Source organism: Oryzias latipes, chromosome 13, assembly GCF_002234675.1.
Source record: "Oryzias latipes chromosome 13, ASM223467v1".
NCBI lineage: Eukaryota > Metazoa > Chordata > Actinopteri > Beloniformes > Adrianichthyidae > Oryzias > Oryzias latipes.
The window spans coordinates 12,470,903-12,488,867 of NC_019871.2; the positions used below are offsets into that span (position 1 = coordinate 12,470,903).

General features: G+C 38.9%; 2 protein-coding genes across 2 annotated transcripts; both read right to left on the minus strand.

Moving 5' to 3' along the window:
* Nucleotides 1-1,281: 1,281 nt before the first annotated feature.
* Nucleotides 1,282-7,627, minus strand: LOC101170861 (extracellular calcium-sensing receptor-like). Its single transcript, XM_020708210.1, has 8 exons — nt 7,346-7,627; nt 7,163-7,249; nt 6,702-6,971; nt 6,230-6,427; nt 5,873-6,133; nt 4,990-5,217; nt 4,030-4,153; nt 1,282-3,955 (listed from the first exon to the last, which is right to left on the minus strand). Exons 1-8 carry the CDS (start codon nt 7,610-7,612, stop codon nt 3,057-3,059), a joined length of 2,334 nt encoding a protein of 777 aa, XP_020563869.1. The 5' UTR covers nt 7,613-7,627; the 3' UTR covers nt 1,282-3,056.
* A 1,933-nt stretch (nt 7,628-9,560) lies between these two features.
* LOC101171098 (extracellular calcium-sensing receptor-like) lies at nt 9,561-14,452 on the minus strand. The gene is made up of 10 exons (XM_011482714.3): nt 14,449-14,452; nt 13,803-13,968; nt 13,431-13,725; nt 13,234-13,320; nt 12,819-13,088; nt 11,883-12,083; nt 11,524-11,799; nt 11,108-11,329; nt 10,881-11,004; nt 9,561-10,495 (listed from the first exon to the last, which is right to left on the minus strand). Exons 1-10 carry the CDS (start codon nt 14,450-14,452, stop codon nt 9,585-9,587), a joined length of 2,556 nt encoding a protein of 851 aa, XP_011481016.2. The 3' UTR covers nt 9,561-9,584.
* Between the last annotated feature and the right edge of the window lie 3,513 nt (nt 14,453-17,965).

Sequence of the window (17,965 nt, forward strand, 5' to 3'; positions counted from 1 at the left end):
GCAAAATATATATTTTTAATAGGGAAAGAGAAATCCACAGGTTCAGATTAAGTTACAGATGCTGCATTGTGATTTTAAACTGTCTTTGTTACAAATGCGATGAACTGTCATATAAAGCTTTCATTAAAAAAATGAAAGAAATCAAATTCCTCTAACACATATGAAGGCGTTTCTGATGAGAACCACAGCCTGAGCAGAGTCGTGCTGCCATCTGCTGTTCTTTTATCCAAAGTGCAACTTCTTGTCTTTAAAATATTTTAAAATATTTTGCTAAATTATTTCTGAAAAAAATGGTGGGTGTGGAGAAAATTAATGCTATATTTCAATCTATTAATCTCAAATTATCAAATTTTTGTGTCTCAGTTTCAGGTAACATTAAATGGCAGTAGCTACCAACTTAGAGTGAGCACTAGCTTTACTTTTGTTAAGTCATTTTAAAAGGTTGATTGATAAAAACGCAAGTTCTAATATCTTTATTTGGCTTCAATAGTCAGTCTCTACAAGCATAATATGTGGAATCAGTATCAAAATCTGAACAATAATTTTACAATAGAGTGAAACATTTAGGAATACACAAACAACTGCAGTTTAGAAGTTTCTTAGATAAAGTTACAAGTCAACAAACAGTAAACTTAGTTAAAAATATTTAATTCAGCTATGATATTCTATTATGCTCCTTACTATAATACCATAATGTTAATAATATTTATGAAAATTAAAGTCCCACTCCAATCATCGTTTGTAAAAGGGCAAAATCAAGAAAAACCTGTGTCAGTTTCTAGGACATAATTTCTGCAAAGTAGCAATAGTCCATTAGAAATGTGTCTGCTGGTGAGGCGTAACCCGGCCCCTACCTCACATCATTCATCTGTATATAAGATGTCCCTCTAACTCTCTGCCCCTCACAACCCCAACCTAATAGTACTAGTGCAAAAAAATGTGCTCGTGATCTTGGAGCTATCCAGCCGTACAGTTTTATGTCAGATGCCAGACATACTGTAAATGGATTTATTTGTCAACAAGTGGAGGTATCTGAATGCAGTGGAGCAAGGAGCTTGTGGCCTGTCGATTGTAGTTTGTACTTAATTACAAGCTTTTTCAAATCACATTTGCTCTTCTTCTCCTGATTCACAACGGTCTGAGTAAAGAAATATTCAGAAATACAAATTAAAACTTTATTTTCTTTATATATGTCCTCCAGCATTAGAAGATTGTCACAAGAACATGTTCAATAAACCAAACCATATTTTTCATCAGAGTGGATCAGTAAAGTGGGTTCAGGAAATCCATCCATCCATTGACTTTCAGGACAAACTGAATAAACCAGGGCCTTCTTGCTTCTGCCAGCGAAGCTTGTTTGAAGGGATTGAGAAATGTTTTATATCTTCAAAGATTTATTCAGTTAACCATGAAGAGACCTTCAACATTTCAAACTCCTATTCACTAGCACCTACAACTTGATCCCAAGTGAATCTGTCATCTTTTTATTGAAGTTGTAGAGGGGGGTGTCATGAAATTGTGCTGCGGAGGAGTAAAACGTTGGAGACTGCAGACAGACTTGGTGGAAAACAAAATAATTTATTGACTCAATTAAAATAAATAAGCAAAACTAAATAACTGAACTAAGCCATGTAAAAATCACAACTGTGGAAAAAGCAAACAAGGGTGACATGACAGGATCTGACCATAAAATACATACAGATGGCGTGAGCTCAGGAAGAATAAAATCTGATCAAAATCAACGGGGGGGGAAAAAAACTAGAGCAAATTTACTCTCAGCTGGACAAGTCAGCATGCAGGACGAGCTATCAAGCTGACTGTTGTTCATCATAATTCCACTGTGTGGAGCTACAGCCCATGAATTTATACTCATCACATCTTTACTGACAGGAGGTTGCAGGCCTCCGCACTATCCAAACACTGCTAATAATTTTTTCTTAGTAAATACATTTACGTGCTCACACACACACATGCACATAGATTCTCAAAAAATCCACTCTAGTTTGCAGTTGGGACCCACCAGCAGATCCCAGCACAACTTCACTCCTGACTCTTAAAGGATGGGACAAGTTAGACTTTGGGGTTGAGACAAGAGGAGCCCTGCTGATCTCTGATATGACTAGTCCTAAAACCAAAAATGATTCTGGAATGCAAACGTTCCATGAAATCCCTCAAACACAGATCAGTTGTGTTCCAGCGTATGTGTCAGTTTAAGAACAGTCAGATGAGATAATAGTTGTAAAGTTCTAACAAACACTGCTGTTAGCAGTCATAGCAAGGTTTTCTTTGTATCTATGACTTGAATGCATTGGTTTGTTCACAAATGACTGTGTCTTAATCCTGCTCTTTAGAATGCATTGTCCTGCATGTTTTTGCCCATTTTTCTGCTCAAACACACCTTTCTGTAACAGTTGCAGAGCTTAGTGATGAGTTGAAATAGCTGTTTGAGCAAAAACATACGAAAAAAATATCAGTGCTCTAAGCAGCATAGCTGGGAAAAAGTATCTAGGAGATGCAGACATGACAATTGAGCTCATTTTGCTGGCCACAGGACCTTATAGCCAAAAGATACTAGAATATTTTAGATGTGGAAGCATTTAGAACTGTCTAGAGTCAACTTATATTTATTATTTTTCGTTTGTTTTGTTGGAGAGACCTTCATGTGTGGAGTTTGCTTGTTTTCCATGTGCATACGTGCGTTTTCCCTAGCTTTCTAAATTTTGCCCTGGGTGTGAGTATGTGTAATTGTGTGGCACTGTGATGAACTGGGGACTTCTCCAGGATGTACCCCACCTTTGCACATCAGTGGCTAGGATAGACTCCTATATCCCTGTGACCCCAAAAAAGGGACTGAGCAAGTTAGGAAAATTAAGTTTTGTTGGATGATGGAGCTCTTATTGTTCCTCTATGCAATTGTGCACATGGTGTTAAATATTTAATCTGAAAAAGTTATGAGATTCCAGAACAAAAATACACCTTGCACATTTTTGACTTTACAGAGTTGTTTTTGCTCCTATTCACACTATTGATGTTTAATAGATAATCTGCTGTTGTCCTCATCGACCCATTATGGCCTTCTTTGTATTTTTTTCTGGCTTTAGTAGGATTATGTAACATTTAGGTCCAAACAGCGGCACCAGAAGGCCAAAACTAGAGGCCAGTATGGCGAACACCTCCACTGCATCAGCATATCGCCCTGGAGAGTTTATATAAGCAGGAACAAAAGCCATCCAAACAGCACAGAAGATCAGCATGCTAAAAGTGATGAGTTTGGCCTCGTTGAAGTTGTTGGGAAGATTTCTTGCCAGAAACGCTAGGAAAAAGCTAAGGATAGCCAGCATGCCAATGTAACCAAGTATTACAGCAAAACCAATAGTGGACCCAACCTCACACTCATAAACTATCTTGTCGTTGTGGTATTGAGTGTTTTTACGAGGAGCTGGTGAGGAAGAGACAAGCCAAGCAGCGCAGATTGCTGCCTGAATGCAGGTAAGGGAGAACACTGTTCCTCTCTGCTGCTTTGGTCCAAACCACTTCAGATTGCCTCCCCCTCCTGGTTCAGAAGCTTTGAACACAGCTAGAACCACCATGGTTTTCACCAGAATACATGAGATGCAAAGCACAAAGCTGATCCCGAACACTGCGTGTCTCAGTTGGCACGTCCAAAGCCTGGGTTGTCCGATGAACAACAGGGAGCACAAGAAGCAAAGTTTCAATGCCACTAAAAGCAGGAAGCTCAATTCTGAGTTGTTGGCTCGTACTATTGGTGAACGCCGATGAAAGGCGAATATTGCCAAGACAACAGTACAGATAAATGTACCCAGAAGGGAGGTGGTTGTCAAACAGATACCCAGAGGTTCATGATAGGACAGAAACTCTGTTTTCTTTGGAACACAGAGGTCACGCCGGGAGTTGGACCAGAAATCCTCTGGACAAGTGATGCACTCCAAGGAGTCTGAGCAGAAAGAAGAAACTGTTCAGCATTTGCAACAAAAAGCTACAGGTATTAAATGTTTTTGAAACACGTACTTGTTGTGTTGCTGATCTTTCCCTCAGAGCACGACACACAGCTAAAGCAGCATTCAGGTTCCCCCTTCCTTCGGGCCACACGGGTACCTGGAGGACAGCTTTCACTGCACACTGACTGAGGAGGCTGTAAGACCCAAAGCATATTTATAACTCAGTATTATTTTCCTTTAAAGATAATCAATCTTCCAAAATTATTATTTTTAAATGAAGCACCATGCCCATTCTTCAAAGTGTTCATAATCAGTGATTAAGCAAATGTTATAAGCAAATCGAAAAGATTTCCAACTAAAAAATGCTTTGATAACACTAAAAAAACTGTTTAGTCAGAAGATGTTACTTATGTGTTATACCATGTTACTTATGTGTTACTTATGTGTTATACCATACCGTGAATACTCGATTCTGATTGGCTGCTGGGTGTGCATTAAAAAGTGATAACCGCACGCCCCAAAAAGAAGTTCTGGTCACCTATCCTAAATCTTCTGTATCACCGCGCCAACTTCTTTAAAACAACCTTTAGCTTCATCATCTGGACAAAAAACAACCTGTAAGAGGTGAACTTTCTCTCTGAACTGATGCTTTATTTAACCTATTGGGACGATGAGCATATATATATAACTTTATATCGCCAAATCTTGCCTGCAGCGGTGCTGCGGTGCCTTGTCATGTTACCGTGACAACGCGCCGCACCACGTAACAAATAGTCCACTTTTCGTGAAAAAGCAATCCGAATCCGAAAAAAAACCAGGAGTTATGGAATAAAAACTGGTTCAGATTTATTTCTTTTGTAAGTGGCCATGGTATAAGCGAGTTAATGGCCTTTCAAGTGTGAATTATAACTTTTTTAATGTGGTCTTATCTGATTTTAATGAGTTTTTTATTGCTGGTTAAAGAATTTTACTTTTTTCTCATTCAATCATAAGTAATATACGAATGACCAGAATGGAAAGAAGTCATGACCTGTTTAGACTCAGTGTTCCAGAAAATTTTGTCCACATCAATATAGAGTTCTTCACCGCCGGAACCTGCTGACTTCACCTCGCCAACATTCTGAACTTTAGTTTTTCCATCAGGGAGCCACAGCCAGTTCATAACATCATAAATCGGTAAAGCATCGCCATTCTTATCGAATGACACCTGATCACCAAACGGTGTGGTGAAGTTGACCTTTTGCAAATAATGAGCGAGCTGCAAACAGGAGAAGAGACAGTCTGAAACTTACAGCGGATGGAATCGTGAATCATTGTCAATAACTGATCGATTATTTACAAAAAGAGTCCTACACTTTTCCATCCGCCTTTTCTCTCATAATCAACAACTGTCTCATATGCAAAAGAGGCTTTTTACATTTTTTTTATTATTCATATTATATATGAAGTCAATAAAAATGTTCAGATCATACTTTATACTTCATCTAAACCAAAAGAACAACACAATAAAAATAAGACAACACTTTCTTAGAATTAAAAAATGAACAAAAACAAATATAAAATAAATTGTTGTTCTGTGACCAAATAGCTAAATTTGAAAAATAGAAACAAAACAACTAAAGTCAGTGTTAAAATTAAAATTCAGACCAAAAGCAACAACATACAGCACAACTGTTGGCACTTTTTAATATTTAATCATAAAGTTGTACATTATGCCATTCTATAAACAAGTAAAAACTGTCCTAGAAGTGGAATATTTTTCCCAATTGATGTATTGTAATTCTGCATCAAAAGAACAAAGTTTAAATAATGTAAACATCAATGCCTTTATTTTGTTAATAAGATTCTATAGTAACAATAACTTGAGGGAGCAAAAATTGTTTTAAAGATACATATATTTGCTGATAGCCCACCTGCCATGGCTCCAGGGTGGACAAAGTGGCACAACTGAAAGGGCCACTCTCTGACTGACACTTTAGCATGTCATGGAGGGCATAAGCCAGAGAATACACAGCTTTGTAAACATTGTACTCTGGCCTGAGATTAGAAAGATCCAAAAACTCGGTCTGCACAGCATCAATGTTTTCCATTCCAGTGCATAAAGGTTTCTCAGTTTCCACCGATCCTGCTCCATCAAATTTACACTTAAAGGTGTGTTCCCAAAACTGCCTTACCTGTTAAAAAGAGAGATAGACTTTCAATGGCTTTATTAGAACCTACATACATTTTCATGTCATATTTGATGTCAGATTCAGTTCATTCACTCTTACAAGATCATTCCCAGAGCTGTTTTTGACAGGTTTGATTTGTGACAGAAAGTCCCTCAGACCTGGTATCTCCCCCCTGCGGATGGCAATACCCAGTGTGCCACTGAGGTATGGCATTAGGTGAGGCACTTGGAGTACGACTGCAGTTGTCCACGTTTCACTTGCAATCCACTGACGACCTGTAACATTCTGCCTCACCACCTAAAATTAAAGTAAATAAGACTTTTTGTCAAGAAGGCAGACACTTACTAAAAGCGTCCTCTTCTAACCCTAATTCTATGCCTGTCTATGCAGTCACACCACAACAATATTTGATTTTTTTCACAATGTTTCAAGACACTCAAGCTTTACAGTTGAAAAGTATGAAAAGAAAGTGTATTTGATTACGATTTTTTCTTAAAAAAAGAAACATGTTGTTTTTGGAAGCGACAAGACCAAAAAAAACAAAAACAATGTTGTTATTTGTTTGATTTACCTCTTCCATCAGTTGAATCATGTGGATCTCATGCGCAAACACAATGACCACTCGAGCTGTTGATGCCTTAATCAAATGCACAATCTGTGTGAGCTCGCTTTGGTCACTGTTCCAGGGTAAAACCTTAAGGTACGCAAGACACCCATCACCAGACCGAGCCAGGTCCGACTGGAATGACTGAGCGACGTGCAGTCCATAATCATCATCACTGACCAGCAGACCGACCCATGTCCAGCCAAAATGTTTAAGGATCTTAACCATAGCACGCACCTAGTTTGAGGAAACAATGAAACGTCATTTAGTAAAGGTTAGTCATTTTTTTAAAATGTCATCGCTGATGCACATTTACAAAAGAATGCTAGTTGTTTTTGAATCAACCCAAGAAAAAATGAAGGATGTCACAAATATTGTTACAGTGTTGTTCAAAACTGATAATTCTCAGAATGTTTGTTGAGTTTTACCTGGAAAGCATCACTTGGAATTGTTCTAAAGAAGGTCGGGTAGCGTTGACGGTCACTAAGGCAGGAACAAGTTGCAAAATAACTCACCTATAAGTAAAGAAATCTCATAACGGCTGATTCTATCCTGCAAAACCGAGTTATTTCCTCAAAATAGACAAAAACATCAAACAGGTAGAAACTTACAAGAGGCATTTTGTATAAACCTAGTACATTAGCAATGGCAATAGAAAAAGTAGAGTAGTGATCACCAACAATCCCAAGGACTGGTGGGGTTCCTGAGCAGTTTTCCAGAAGCTTAAACTGTTCATCAGTGCCACTGGCCAGTGATAAGGCTCCACTGAATCCAACCACCAAGGCTCCACAGTTGTCATAAATTCTGTATCCCAAAGTCACATTAGGGAGCAAATTTATTTTCTTGTTGATCTCATCAATAGCAAAGGCCATGGTCATGGCATGTCTAAATCCAAGGGTGTCAAAACTAAAAGAAGAACATGGACAGTTAACCACCTCTGAAATGAAGAGGAGTCTGCCATTGTGGATCAGACACCATGCAGTTGCAGCAGTCACATCATTTTGCAAATGCTGATTAAACGGTTGTAGCACAAAAAGGGCTGCGGAAGGGATACTTACCCTTTGCAGAGTGGCTGCTGTGGCTCTGAGGTAAAAGCTCGTTCAGGTAAGACAGACGTGTAGTGTACCTCAAATAGCCCACCCAGAACCACATCCCCGGGCTTGTGGATTTCATTGAGAGTAAAGTTTTTTCTTAAATTACAAGTTAAAAGAGAAGAAAACTCTGGATACAATGTAATAAAGTAAACCGTTGAGATAAAGTACGTTGGCAAATAAATTGTCATAATTACTCTCCCCCTTTCACACCTTTTCCCTCACCTTTGTTTAAGGTGACTGGGTTTTATGCACGGCCCTATTTCTCTTGTGTGCTTTGTGTCATTGTTTTATCTTTGACAACACCAATGGGGAGGCAGGACAGGAAATAATGCTTAATTAATGTGATTACTTTGAGGACTTCAGAGGAGAAAGCTGATCCTTCTATGAAACTAAGTAGCTCGTGTGATGAAAAAACGCATTTTGGAAAACACAAGAATAATATATAAAAAAAAATAAAAAAACAGATTTGTATGCGCTTCTGCCCCCCAAGCACAAACCCGGACATCTGGACACGCCAGATGTAGGTGAAGTCAATTCTAATGTTAGTTGTTTTAGAATTCAAGTATTGCAAGTGCTCGGTTAAAAATAACTTTGTGAGTGACCTGCTTCTGCTGTTGTGTGTGGGGGAATGTAATAGAAACTTCAAAGTTTTTCAACACTACCAAAATCAAAACATCACTCAGTAGTGAAAAACAAAAATCACAACTTAAAGACTAAAAGCAAGAGGATCTGGATCTGGTAATTTGGAATCAAAAGCAAAACTCCTATGTAGGACTGATATATAAAAAAGAAAATGGTTAAACCAAAAACACAAATGGATGGTGATTACATTTTACAGAACATCAATTAAACATGCTGTATATTCATTTTTAAAATGTAGACTGCACTTTAAAAACAAAACAAAAACCCTGAAATTACAAACTATGAACAACACTTGTTTCATAAGGGGACAATTCCAAAAAATCTCCTCATAGATGGCAACCTTATTCTTATCTTTATGTACAGTTTATAATCCATGTTCTCAATCTTCTATTTTTTTCTTATGTTAACACATGATAAAAAAGTAACCTGTGAGAGAAGACAGCCTGCATAAGTTTCATTCTCTTAAAGTAGTCTCTCATGGCTCTCTGCATCCCCCCATATAGTAAAACATTTGGTGATTGTTTTTTTTTAAATGGGTTATTTCGAGATTTTGTTCATTCATTCATTCATCTTCTGCCGTTTTATCCCTTTCGGGGTCACGGGGCTGCCAGTGCCTACCCCGGCCATTTGTGGGCGAAGTTAGGAGACACCCTGGTGAGTTCGCCAATCTGGCTCAGGGCCACAATCACACACACATTCACACTCACACCTATGGAAAATTTAGAGTTACCAATTAACCTATGAAGCTTGTTTTTGGACAGTGGGAGGAAGCCGGGGACCCCTGAGAAAACCCACGCATGCAGAGGGAGAACATGCAAACGCCACACAGAAAGGTCCCCCATTGATGTTGTGTTTTTCATGTCCCCCAGCTGGGACTTGAACTGAGGGCCTTCTTGCTGTGAGGCAAAAGTGCTACCCACTGCGCCACCGTGCAGCCCTGGAAATATTGTCATCAGCAAAAAAATTATGGTTTTAAAAATGGTAAATCCTATTGTTTATTTAGTGTCATCAACTAAAACATTGTTTCATCTTCAAAAGCAATATATATTTCATCATGTCTATTGAATGCTAACTTGGACGAATGATTTGCTGGACGTGTCATTGATTATTCATTTTATCTTTTTATGTCTCTGCCCATTATAGCTTTCCTTGTATTCTTTTCTGGCTTCAGTAGGATTATGTAACATTTAGGTCCAAACAGCGCCACAAGGAGGCCAAAACTGGAGGCCAATATGGCAAACACCTCCACTGCATCAGCATATTTACCTGGAGAGTTAACATAGGCAGGAACAAAGGCCACCCACACAGCACAAAAAATTAGCATACTGAAAGTGATGAATTTGGCTTCATTAAAGTTGTCTGGAAGATTCCTAGCCAGAAATGCAAGCAGAAAACTTATGATAGCCAGTAGGCTTATGTAGCCCAACAGGACTGCAAATCCAATTGTGGAGCCAACGACACATTCATAAATGATCTTGTCATTGTGGTATCTGGTGTTTGCATGTGGGGTTGGTGAGGCAGAGATAATCCAAACAGTGCAAACTACTGCCTGAACACAAGTGAGAGCTAAAACTGTTCCTCTTTGCTGAACACTTCCAAACCATTTGAGTTTGGATCCGCCTCCAGGCTTTGAAGATCTGAACACAGCTAGAACCACCATGGTTTTAACTAGAATACATGAAACACAAAGCACAAAGCTGATCCCAAACACAGCATGTCTCAGTTGGCACGTCCACAGTTGAGGTTGTCCGATGAACAGTAGGGAACAGAGAAAACACAACTTAAGTGACACCAAAATGAGGTAGCTCAGTTCAGAATTGTTTGCCCGCACTACAGGTGTGCTGCGGTGATAGATGAAGATGGCAAAAACAATGCTGCAGATGAATGTACCCAGCAACGAAGCGGTTGTCAAGCATATACCAAGAGGGTCGTCGTAGGAGAGAAACTCTATTTCCTTCGGAACACAGTGGTCATTTTGTTTGCTGGACCAGAAGTCTTCTGGACAACTGAGGCACTCAATAGAGTCTAAAAAGAAAAAGGAAATGCTGTAACTTTGATAACAATTCGGCATGACAATATTACACATTTTTTCTTAAAATACTCTGAAAACAGAACTGAGTAAAAGTAGTGGTAGTAGTATTAGTATATCCTGCAATCCTAATACAGTTTAAAAGCATCAGTGAAAGTGATTTCATGATAAAGTAAGAAGGCTTATCTGTTGCTTGTTTGTTTTTTCTTGACCTGCTAATCTTTTTTTTGCTGCTTTTTTGGTGTCCCCAATTTTATTAGGGCTTATCTGAAGCAAGCATCAAACTATCTTGGTCCCAATGTGGCCTTCAAGGGCAAGTGGTCTTATCCACACTAAGTATGAGAATTTATTTATTCAAAATATATTGGTACTGAAACTAACCTGTTTGATTGGTGATTTTTCCTTCAGAACATGGGACACAATCAAAACAACACAGAGGTTGTCCCTTCCTTCTCACTATCCGGGTACCTGGAGGGCAGCTCTCACTGCACACTGACCGTGGCACCTACAGACATAATAGACATGAGCATGTTTCAGAACTAGTTTAATTTAATTTTTAGAAAAGAAAACTATTAATGTAAGAGCAAAACAAAATCAAACAATTTAACCGTATCAAAGTTCCAGAAGATCTTATCTTCGTTGATCATAAGTTCCTCAGCCTTCATGGGTGTCTTTTTGACAACACCTACATTCTGAACTTCTGTTTTTCCTCCAGGAAGCCAAACCCAGTTCATGACATCATATATTGGTAAAGCGTCACCATTTTTGTCAAAGGACACTTCGTCACCAAAAGATGTCGTAAAGTTGACCTTTTCCAAGTAATGCATAAGCTACAAAGACAGACAAAAAACATTTAGAACCTAATGCAGTACAAAAGATGTGCAGGGGTTAAAATTTCGAATAATTTCAACAAGGTATTAAGTAGGTCTTAACATGTGACTATTATAATTCTGCCAACTCGTTTCCTATAAGGGCTCAAAAAGGGCATAGCAGATGATTGGAACAATACAACAAAAGATCAAACCTGCCAAGGCTCCAATTGTTGCAAAGATGCACAGCTGTGCTCACTAAAAGGTCCTCTTCCTGGTTCACACCGTAGCATCTGATCAAGAGCGTACACCAGAGCATACACAGCTTTGTAAATGTTGTACTCAGGTCTGAGGTTAGAGACATCCAGAAATGTAGTCTCTACAGTCTGTAGATCTTCTTCTCCACTGCACAAGGCCCCACCAGCTTCCATCCATTCTACTGGAGGTGGTGCAAATCGGCACTGAAATGTGTGCTCCCAGAACTGCTTAACCTGACATGTTTTTGAAAGCAGACCATGAGAATACATATCAAAAAAGCACTTTGGTAACATTCAGGTTGTTTTGAAAGTCTTACCATGCTATTTTCGTCGTCAATTTTGTCATGTGGACGTATTCTCAGAAGAAAATCTCTAAGCCCAGGAATTTCTCCTCTACGGATGGCGATACCCAACGTACCACCGAGGTATGGCATGAATCGAGGTGTTTGAAGAACATTTGCTGATGTCCAGGCTTCACTGGCCATCCACTGTAGACCTGTCACATTCTGATTTACCACCTGTTGGTTGCATAATTTCCAATATGGAACATATGTTCACATTAGTGCCGTCAAGTGATTAATTCTTTTTGCGATTAATCATGTATGACCTGTAATTAATCAATCTTATTGATCGATTTTTATTTAAACGTAATTAGTGCTGTGAAATGCCTGGTTTAGAGGTATTTTATTGGAATTTGTGACTATGTGGAGCAGTAAAAGATCAAACTACAGCTAAAAAAAATGGTGTTTATCAAGTTTTTAAGACTTTAACTACTTTATCTTTATTTTAACAGAACTTGACTTCTATACCACCGAGGGATATCATTTGCAATCTCAAACAATTAGGGAAAAAAAAACACATCAGGTCCAGAGTGCTCTAATTAAAATAAGAGATATCAGTTGTGGTATTGGTTTGGCTATGTTTTTGGTAATTTCTGTTAAAACTACTAAGTCGCACTACAGGGACACAGAGAGAGATGTAAGATGCGTTTTCAGCTGAGTTCAAATAGAATGTTCAAGCAAGTAAACACCTGGACCTCTGTTTTATATTTGAAAACATGACACTAGCTTTATTACTATAATGAGATTAAGACAGTTAAAAAAAGAATAACATCCAAATAAATTAATTGATTAGTGGCAATAATGCAATAATTTGACACCCCTAGTTAAAAATGTTGCTGAGGCATCTTACGAGATCGACATGACTTTCACAATAAAACCCACACTTAGATGTAGTCAGTTGGACAGATTTACCTCTTCCATAAGTTGAATCATATGTATTTGATGAGCAAAAACAATAACAACCCGAGCTGTTGATTTCTTCATCAATCCCACAATCCTCCTCAGCTCGACTGGATTATCTCCCCAGGGCAGCGTCTCCAAATAAGCCAAACAACCTCCAATAGAATAATGCAACTCAGACTGGAAGGACTGGGCTACATAGTGTCCATAATCATCATCACTGACCAACAGCCCCACCCATGTCCAGCCAAAACGCTTCAAAATCTGTAACATGGCATGAACCTAAAGTGGAAACCAAGTGTAAAGATAACAGTTTAGAAAGAATAACCTTGGATACACGTGTTTGTCATAAAACTCCAATGCCCTGTATTTCAAAAAAACACATTTAGTGTGTTAAAGGGGTTTTGGAAATACCATATATAAATACCTGGAATGCATCGCTTGGTATTGTTCTGAAGAAAGATGGAAATCTCTTGCGATCACTGAGGCATAAACATGTAGCATAGTAACTTACCTAAAAAACATAATGACATAGAATTACTGTTCAAGCAATTCTGACAAAGGTGCTGTGCACGTTTACTATCAAAATAAAGAAAACAAAAAATTAAACAAAATAAAACTTACAATTGGAAGTCTGAATAAACTTATCACATCAGAAGTTGCAATAGTAAAGGTGGAGAAAGAGTCGCCCACTATTCCCAGAACTGGAGGTCTTCCTGAACAGTTTTCCTCAGGCATGAATTCCTCATCTTGGCCATTGAAGAGTGACATAGCAGCACTAAATCCAATCACAAGTGTAGCACAGTTGTCGTAAAGACTGTACCCCAAAGTCAAATTGGGGAGCAAGTTGGGATTTTCATTGACCTCATAGATAGCAAAGGCCATGGTCATGGCATGTCTGAAGCCCGAAGGGTCAAACCTAACGAATGATGTTACCATCAATTACTTAAAAACATGGCACGAATACATCTTTTGCTCAGGGAAAAGAGCACTTACCCTTGACAGCTGATCTTAGTTGGCTCAGAGGTAAAGATTAGCTCAGGGAAGACTGAGGTGAAGTGAACTTCAAACAGTCCACCCAGAATCACATCACCAGGCATGTGCAGAGCGTTCAGATGAAACTGTCTGCCTAATTTGCAAGATGAGTGAATACTAGATGAGTCTGAAGAGAAACAGCAGGAAAGACAGACTACGAAAGCACAGAAAGATGGGAAGAGAAATGTCCCCATGTCTGTGTCTCCTCCCTACACCACTGCACTAAATCTTTACAAAAACACTCTATATACAGATTACCATAGTGAAGGGAGGAGGGGAGGGTTTCCAGGTGATAAGGAAAATAAGTCATCCTCATGTCATGTTTTTTTCTGTTTTGATCACTTTATTCTTGGCTTCATATGAAGAATACATTTTTTTGTTGTAAACTTTTGCTGTAATCTGGACACAATAATAAAACATTGGTTTGTTAGATTTTCTTTGTTTTAAACCATGGGCATCCATACCCGCCCTATAGTTGTGAAGGTATCTGTCTAGTTTTTTTCCGACAAGAGAAATACAAAAAAGTGCCAAGTTACAGATAAACATTACTAAAAGATTAGATTAATATATCGACATTTGTGATTGCTTCCTTGTGCTGTTTTCCTACTCATTATTGCAATTACTGTATGTATCAAAAAGGTTCATTCCCTGTTTCTCTGAGTTTTCTCACAGATTTAAACTAATCTTTTTGTTATTTATCCTCAATACGGGTTTACGCTGGGGCATATAAATATCAATTAATTTTTCTTATGCTACTTATTGGTTTTAAATTTAACAATACTTTTTACAAACCAGTTTAGAAATGGCAAATGAGCAAAAATTGGTTAAGGACCCCAATTGTGGGCTTTGAGTGGGCAAGGTACATTGTGGGAGTTCACTATTTATGTCACTATTCTTTAATGGAGAGCAAAGGCAGCCTTGGTTCTTAAACGTTGCAAAAAAGATAAAAAAAATTCTACTCTCGGCAGATATCATCCCCTGCAAATTGAGAAGTACATGTAAGATAAAGAAGTGTTGTGAACTCAGTTCAGCTGTAGGGTCCATTTTTCCACATGTTTCATGTTCTGTAACTAAACTGACTGCAATGAGCAGAGACACTTATTAGCTCCAAGGTCTGTCATTCAGTCAGTTGTCAAGTTTCTGAGTTGACCAATCTGAGAGACTTGTGACTTTGGGAGGAACCTGTATTAGTGACCGCTGCTTCAAAACAGTGAGTCACAATAGAGCTTCATGCTCAGCCCACGTCTATACTGATTTTGTCTGCAACATTGGTGACCCCTGCTGTGATGAGAAATAATACAGCCACTTCCTACCACTTTCAAGCTACAGACTGTGACTGGAGAATGGACTACCATGCAGGGGGAGGCCTTGGAGATGAGGACATAGCAAGTAAATTGGCCTATGTGGGTTGCTGATCTGAAAGAATGCTCACTAAGCCTTCATTTATGTGAGCTCTGCGCTGTATTATTGAAACCAAAAAGGGGAGTCTTGTATTTTCTGAAGGACATGTTATCCAAATGACTCAGAGTCCCCCTAGATCAGGGTCCTATGTGGTTCACACCCTAGCAATGATGGACAAAACCAGGTTTATTTAGTGGAAAGACAGACTCCTATACCCAACATCCCACTAGATGGGTCACCTGAGCTATCTGTGAACAAAACTCCTGCAGGTACTGAAAATATTGCAACATTGAGGGAAGTATGAATATGGAACTGTAAAGGTCTGTTATCTGATGAGCAAGATCAAACACAACATTACCACCACTTTTCAGAACCAGACCTCACAGTCTTTATTTGGCCTGACAGTCTGCTGCTAGAGATGTGGCAGGCCTCCCTGAGCCCTCCACGAGTTCACGGTGACAGTCTTCATGGTGACAGAAAGAAAAGAAAATATGGTGTTTCTGCAAAGACCTTAGAGCTCTCAACTAAAAGAGTAGGAAGAACCATACACCCGTCCATGCATTGACGGAACACTGTATGCTCTGGACCTGTTCAGTTGGCACTAGCAGATAAGCCTGGCTCCCAAAGCAAAACTCCAAACAGCCTTCATTACCAATAGGGGCCTGTGGTAGGTCATGGTTCTCCCTTTTGGCCTCTGAGATGCCCCCACCACATTCAAAGACTGTTGGACAAGGTTTTGATTAACATTACCCTCACACACTGTGTGTTGTACCTGGGTGTCATCCCGGGCTATGGATATTTATTTGTAGCAGCCCTGAAGAGACTCAATCAAGTGTTGAGGAGAGCGGAAGCTGCAGGCCTAAAACTACAACTGCAGGCATGTCCAAAGTCCAGCCAACTTTTCACCGGCTCGTAAACTCATGTCATAAAATCAATAACCTGTGCCCCCAGTACTTTCCAAGAACTGTGTGTACAAAAGCGAGCTATGAAGTAACCACACTGACTGCAAAGCACTGCAAACCTTATTAAAGACTGTGAAGAAATGAAAATACCACTGCAATAAAAACGTTTAACTGTTTATTTGCATTTAATCTTATTTAGAAAGATCAAAAGAAGTTCAAGAATGCAGGCTAAATGGTTGGCCATTACACAGTTTCACCTCACCAAATCTGGTTGGACACCCTTAGAGACAGATGGCAGCAATGTGGGCTGTGTTGCTGTTCCGTCCCACATAACATTCGAGCAGAACAGGGTGGTTGCATTCTACAGCCAAACAAAGGCTGAACAACACTATTGTAGCATTTGAAGGGAACCGCTTGCCATGGTCAGTGCCATTAGACAGTGCCCTGTGACAGTTTATAGAATCTGGATCTTTCTTGAAATATTTCATCCAAGTGGCTTTGTCAGTCAAGTTCAAGTTTCATTGCTTTTTATTACCATTATTTCTGTTTTCCATTATTTGTGTTCTCCAGAGTTGTTTTTCCCCTATGCCAAGCTTAACTGTTTAAATGACAACTTATAAGTTTAAAGTTTCAAAGATTGGCCATCATTCTTCAATATTTTGGTTTTCATTTAAACAACATACACTTCTTGTTATGTCTCTGGTCCAGAGAACAAGGAGAGAATAGGCTATGCGACATAAAGGATAATTTCGATAAGTATACTTGCATGCATGTGTGAACGGTAGTTGTTTTATGTCCATGTTTACCTGTATGTATATGAACATCGTTGGAGCAGAGGTATGTGTGTGTGGACAGGCCCCTTTTAGATTTGTTATACATCTAAACCTGACCGTAATGATTATAAACTTCCAGCAAATTGTTGCTTTATGATGCTGTGGCTACAACAGTAGCTTACCATCACCAAGTATGAATGAGGAGTGAATGAATAATGGCCACAATGTAAGCGCTTTGAGCGTCTGGAAAAGCGCAAATAAATCTAATCCATTATTATTATTATTATTATTATTATTATTATTATTAAAAGTAAAATATTTCAAATGCAAGAGTCCTTCATCACTTATTTGTTTGCTCAGCCGTTGGACAGGACAAGTAAAAAATATTAATAATAATTTTGATGCTGGGTGTGATAAATGGCAACATAATATTTAATTCTAGTGAATGGTGGAAGGAATAAGACAAATTAAAAAACAAATAAATATAATTGAAGTATGGCAATACCTGTGAGTTTATTGACTTAGCTTCTCAATCTTTTCAGTATTAAAATAGGAACAGAAATGCAGACACAAAATAAAACACATAGCCTAATCAAATAGAAAAGCACCAAACAACAGAGGAAACTGAACAAGAACTGAACCACAGAAGCGAACACAAAAAAGGTACAAGACAATGCACAAGAGCAGAGAAAAAAACAGACTTTAACAAGCTTTTAGGCCAAGGCAGACAGCAGGGGCATGCTAAGGAAAGGGGTCCACCCAGGAGTTCAGCCGCCACTGGATCAGGGTTTTCTGATAGCTTTTAAACCTCTCTCCCAGCATGGTGATTGGTGGAATGAGAATCCGTAATTAGGTCTGCAAGAGGCGGAGCAGTGGTGAAGCTGGACTTCTGCAGTAGCTGAAAACTCACTCAAGACCTGGGGGTTGTAACACTTCTACAGTGCAGCCTACATACCACACTTGCATATAGGAACTTGTGTCAAATACATTTTCAGTAGTTTTCATTGTGGCTGTGTCCATTGAGCTGCATGTCTGAGGTGACACCCTG

What these genes read in the sequence shown, in the direction of transcription:
- LOC101170861 (XM_020708210.1), bottom strand. Translation starts at nt 7,612, where the DNA reads ATGACCATGGCCTTTGCTATTGATGAGATCAACAAGAAAATAAATTTG. An exon ending in GTTTATACAAAATGCCTCTT is followed by an intron (nt 7,250 to 7,345) that starts GTAAGTTTCTAC and finishes CTTTACTTATAG; the next exon opens with GTGAGTTATTTTGCAACTTG. An exon ending in TGATTCAACTGATGGAAGAG is followed by an intron (nt 6,428 to 6,701) that starts GTAAATCAAACA and finishes CTTTAATTTTAG; the next exon opens with GTGGTGAGGCAGAATGTTAC.
- LOC101171098 (XM_011482714.3), bottom strand. An exon ending in ACTAAGATCAGCTGTCAAGG is followed by an intron (nt 13,726 to 13,802) that starts GTAAGTGCTCTT and finishes ATCATTCGTTAG; the next exon opens with GTTTGACCCTTCGGGCTTCA. An exon ending in AAAAATCACCAATCAAACAG is followed by an intron (nt 10,496 to 10,880) that starts GTTAGTTTCAGT and finishes TTTTCTTTTTAG; the next exon opens with ACTCTATTGAGTGCCTCAGT.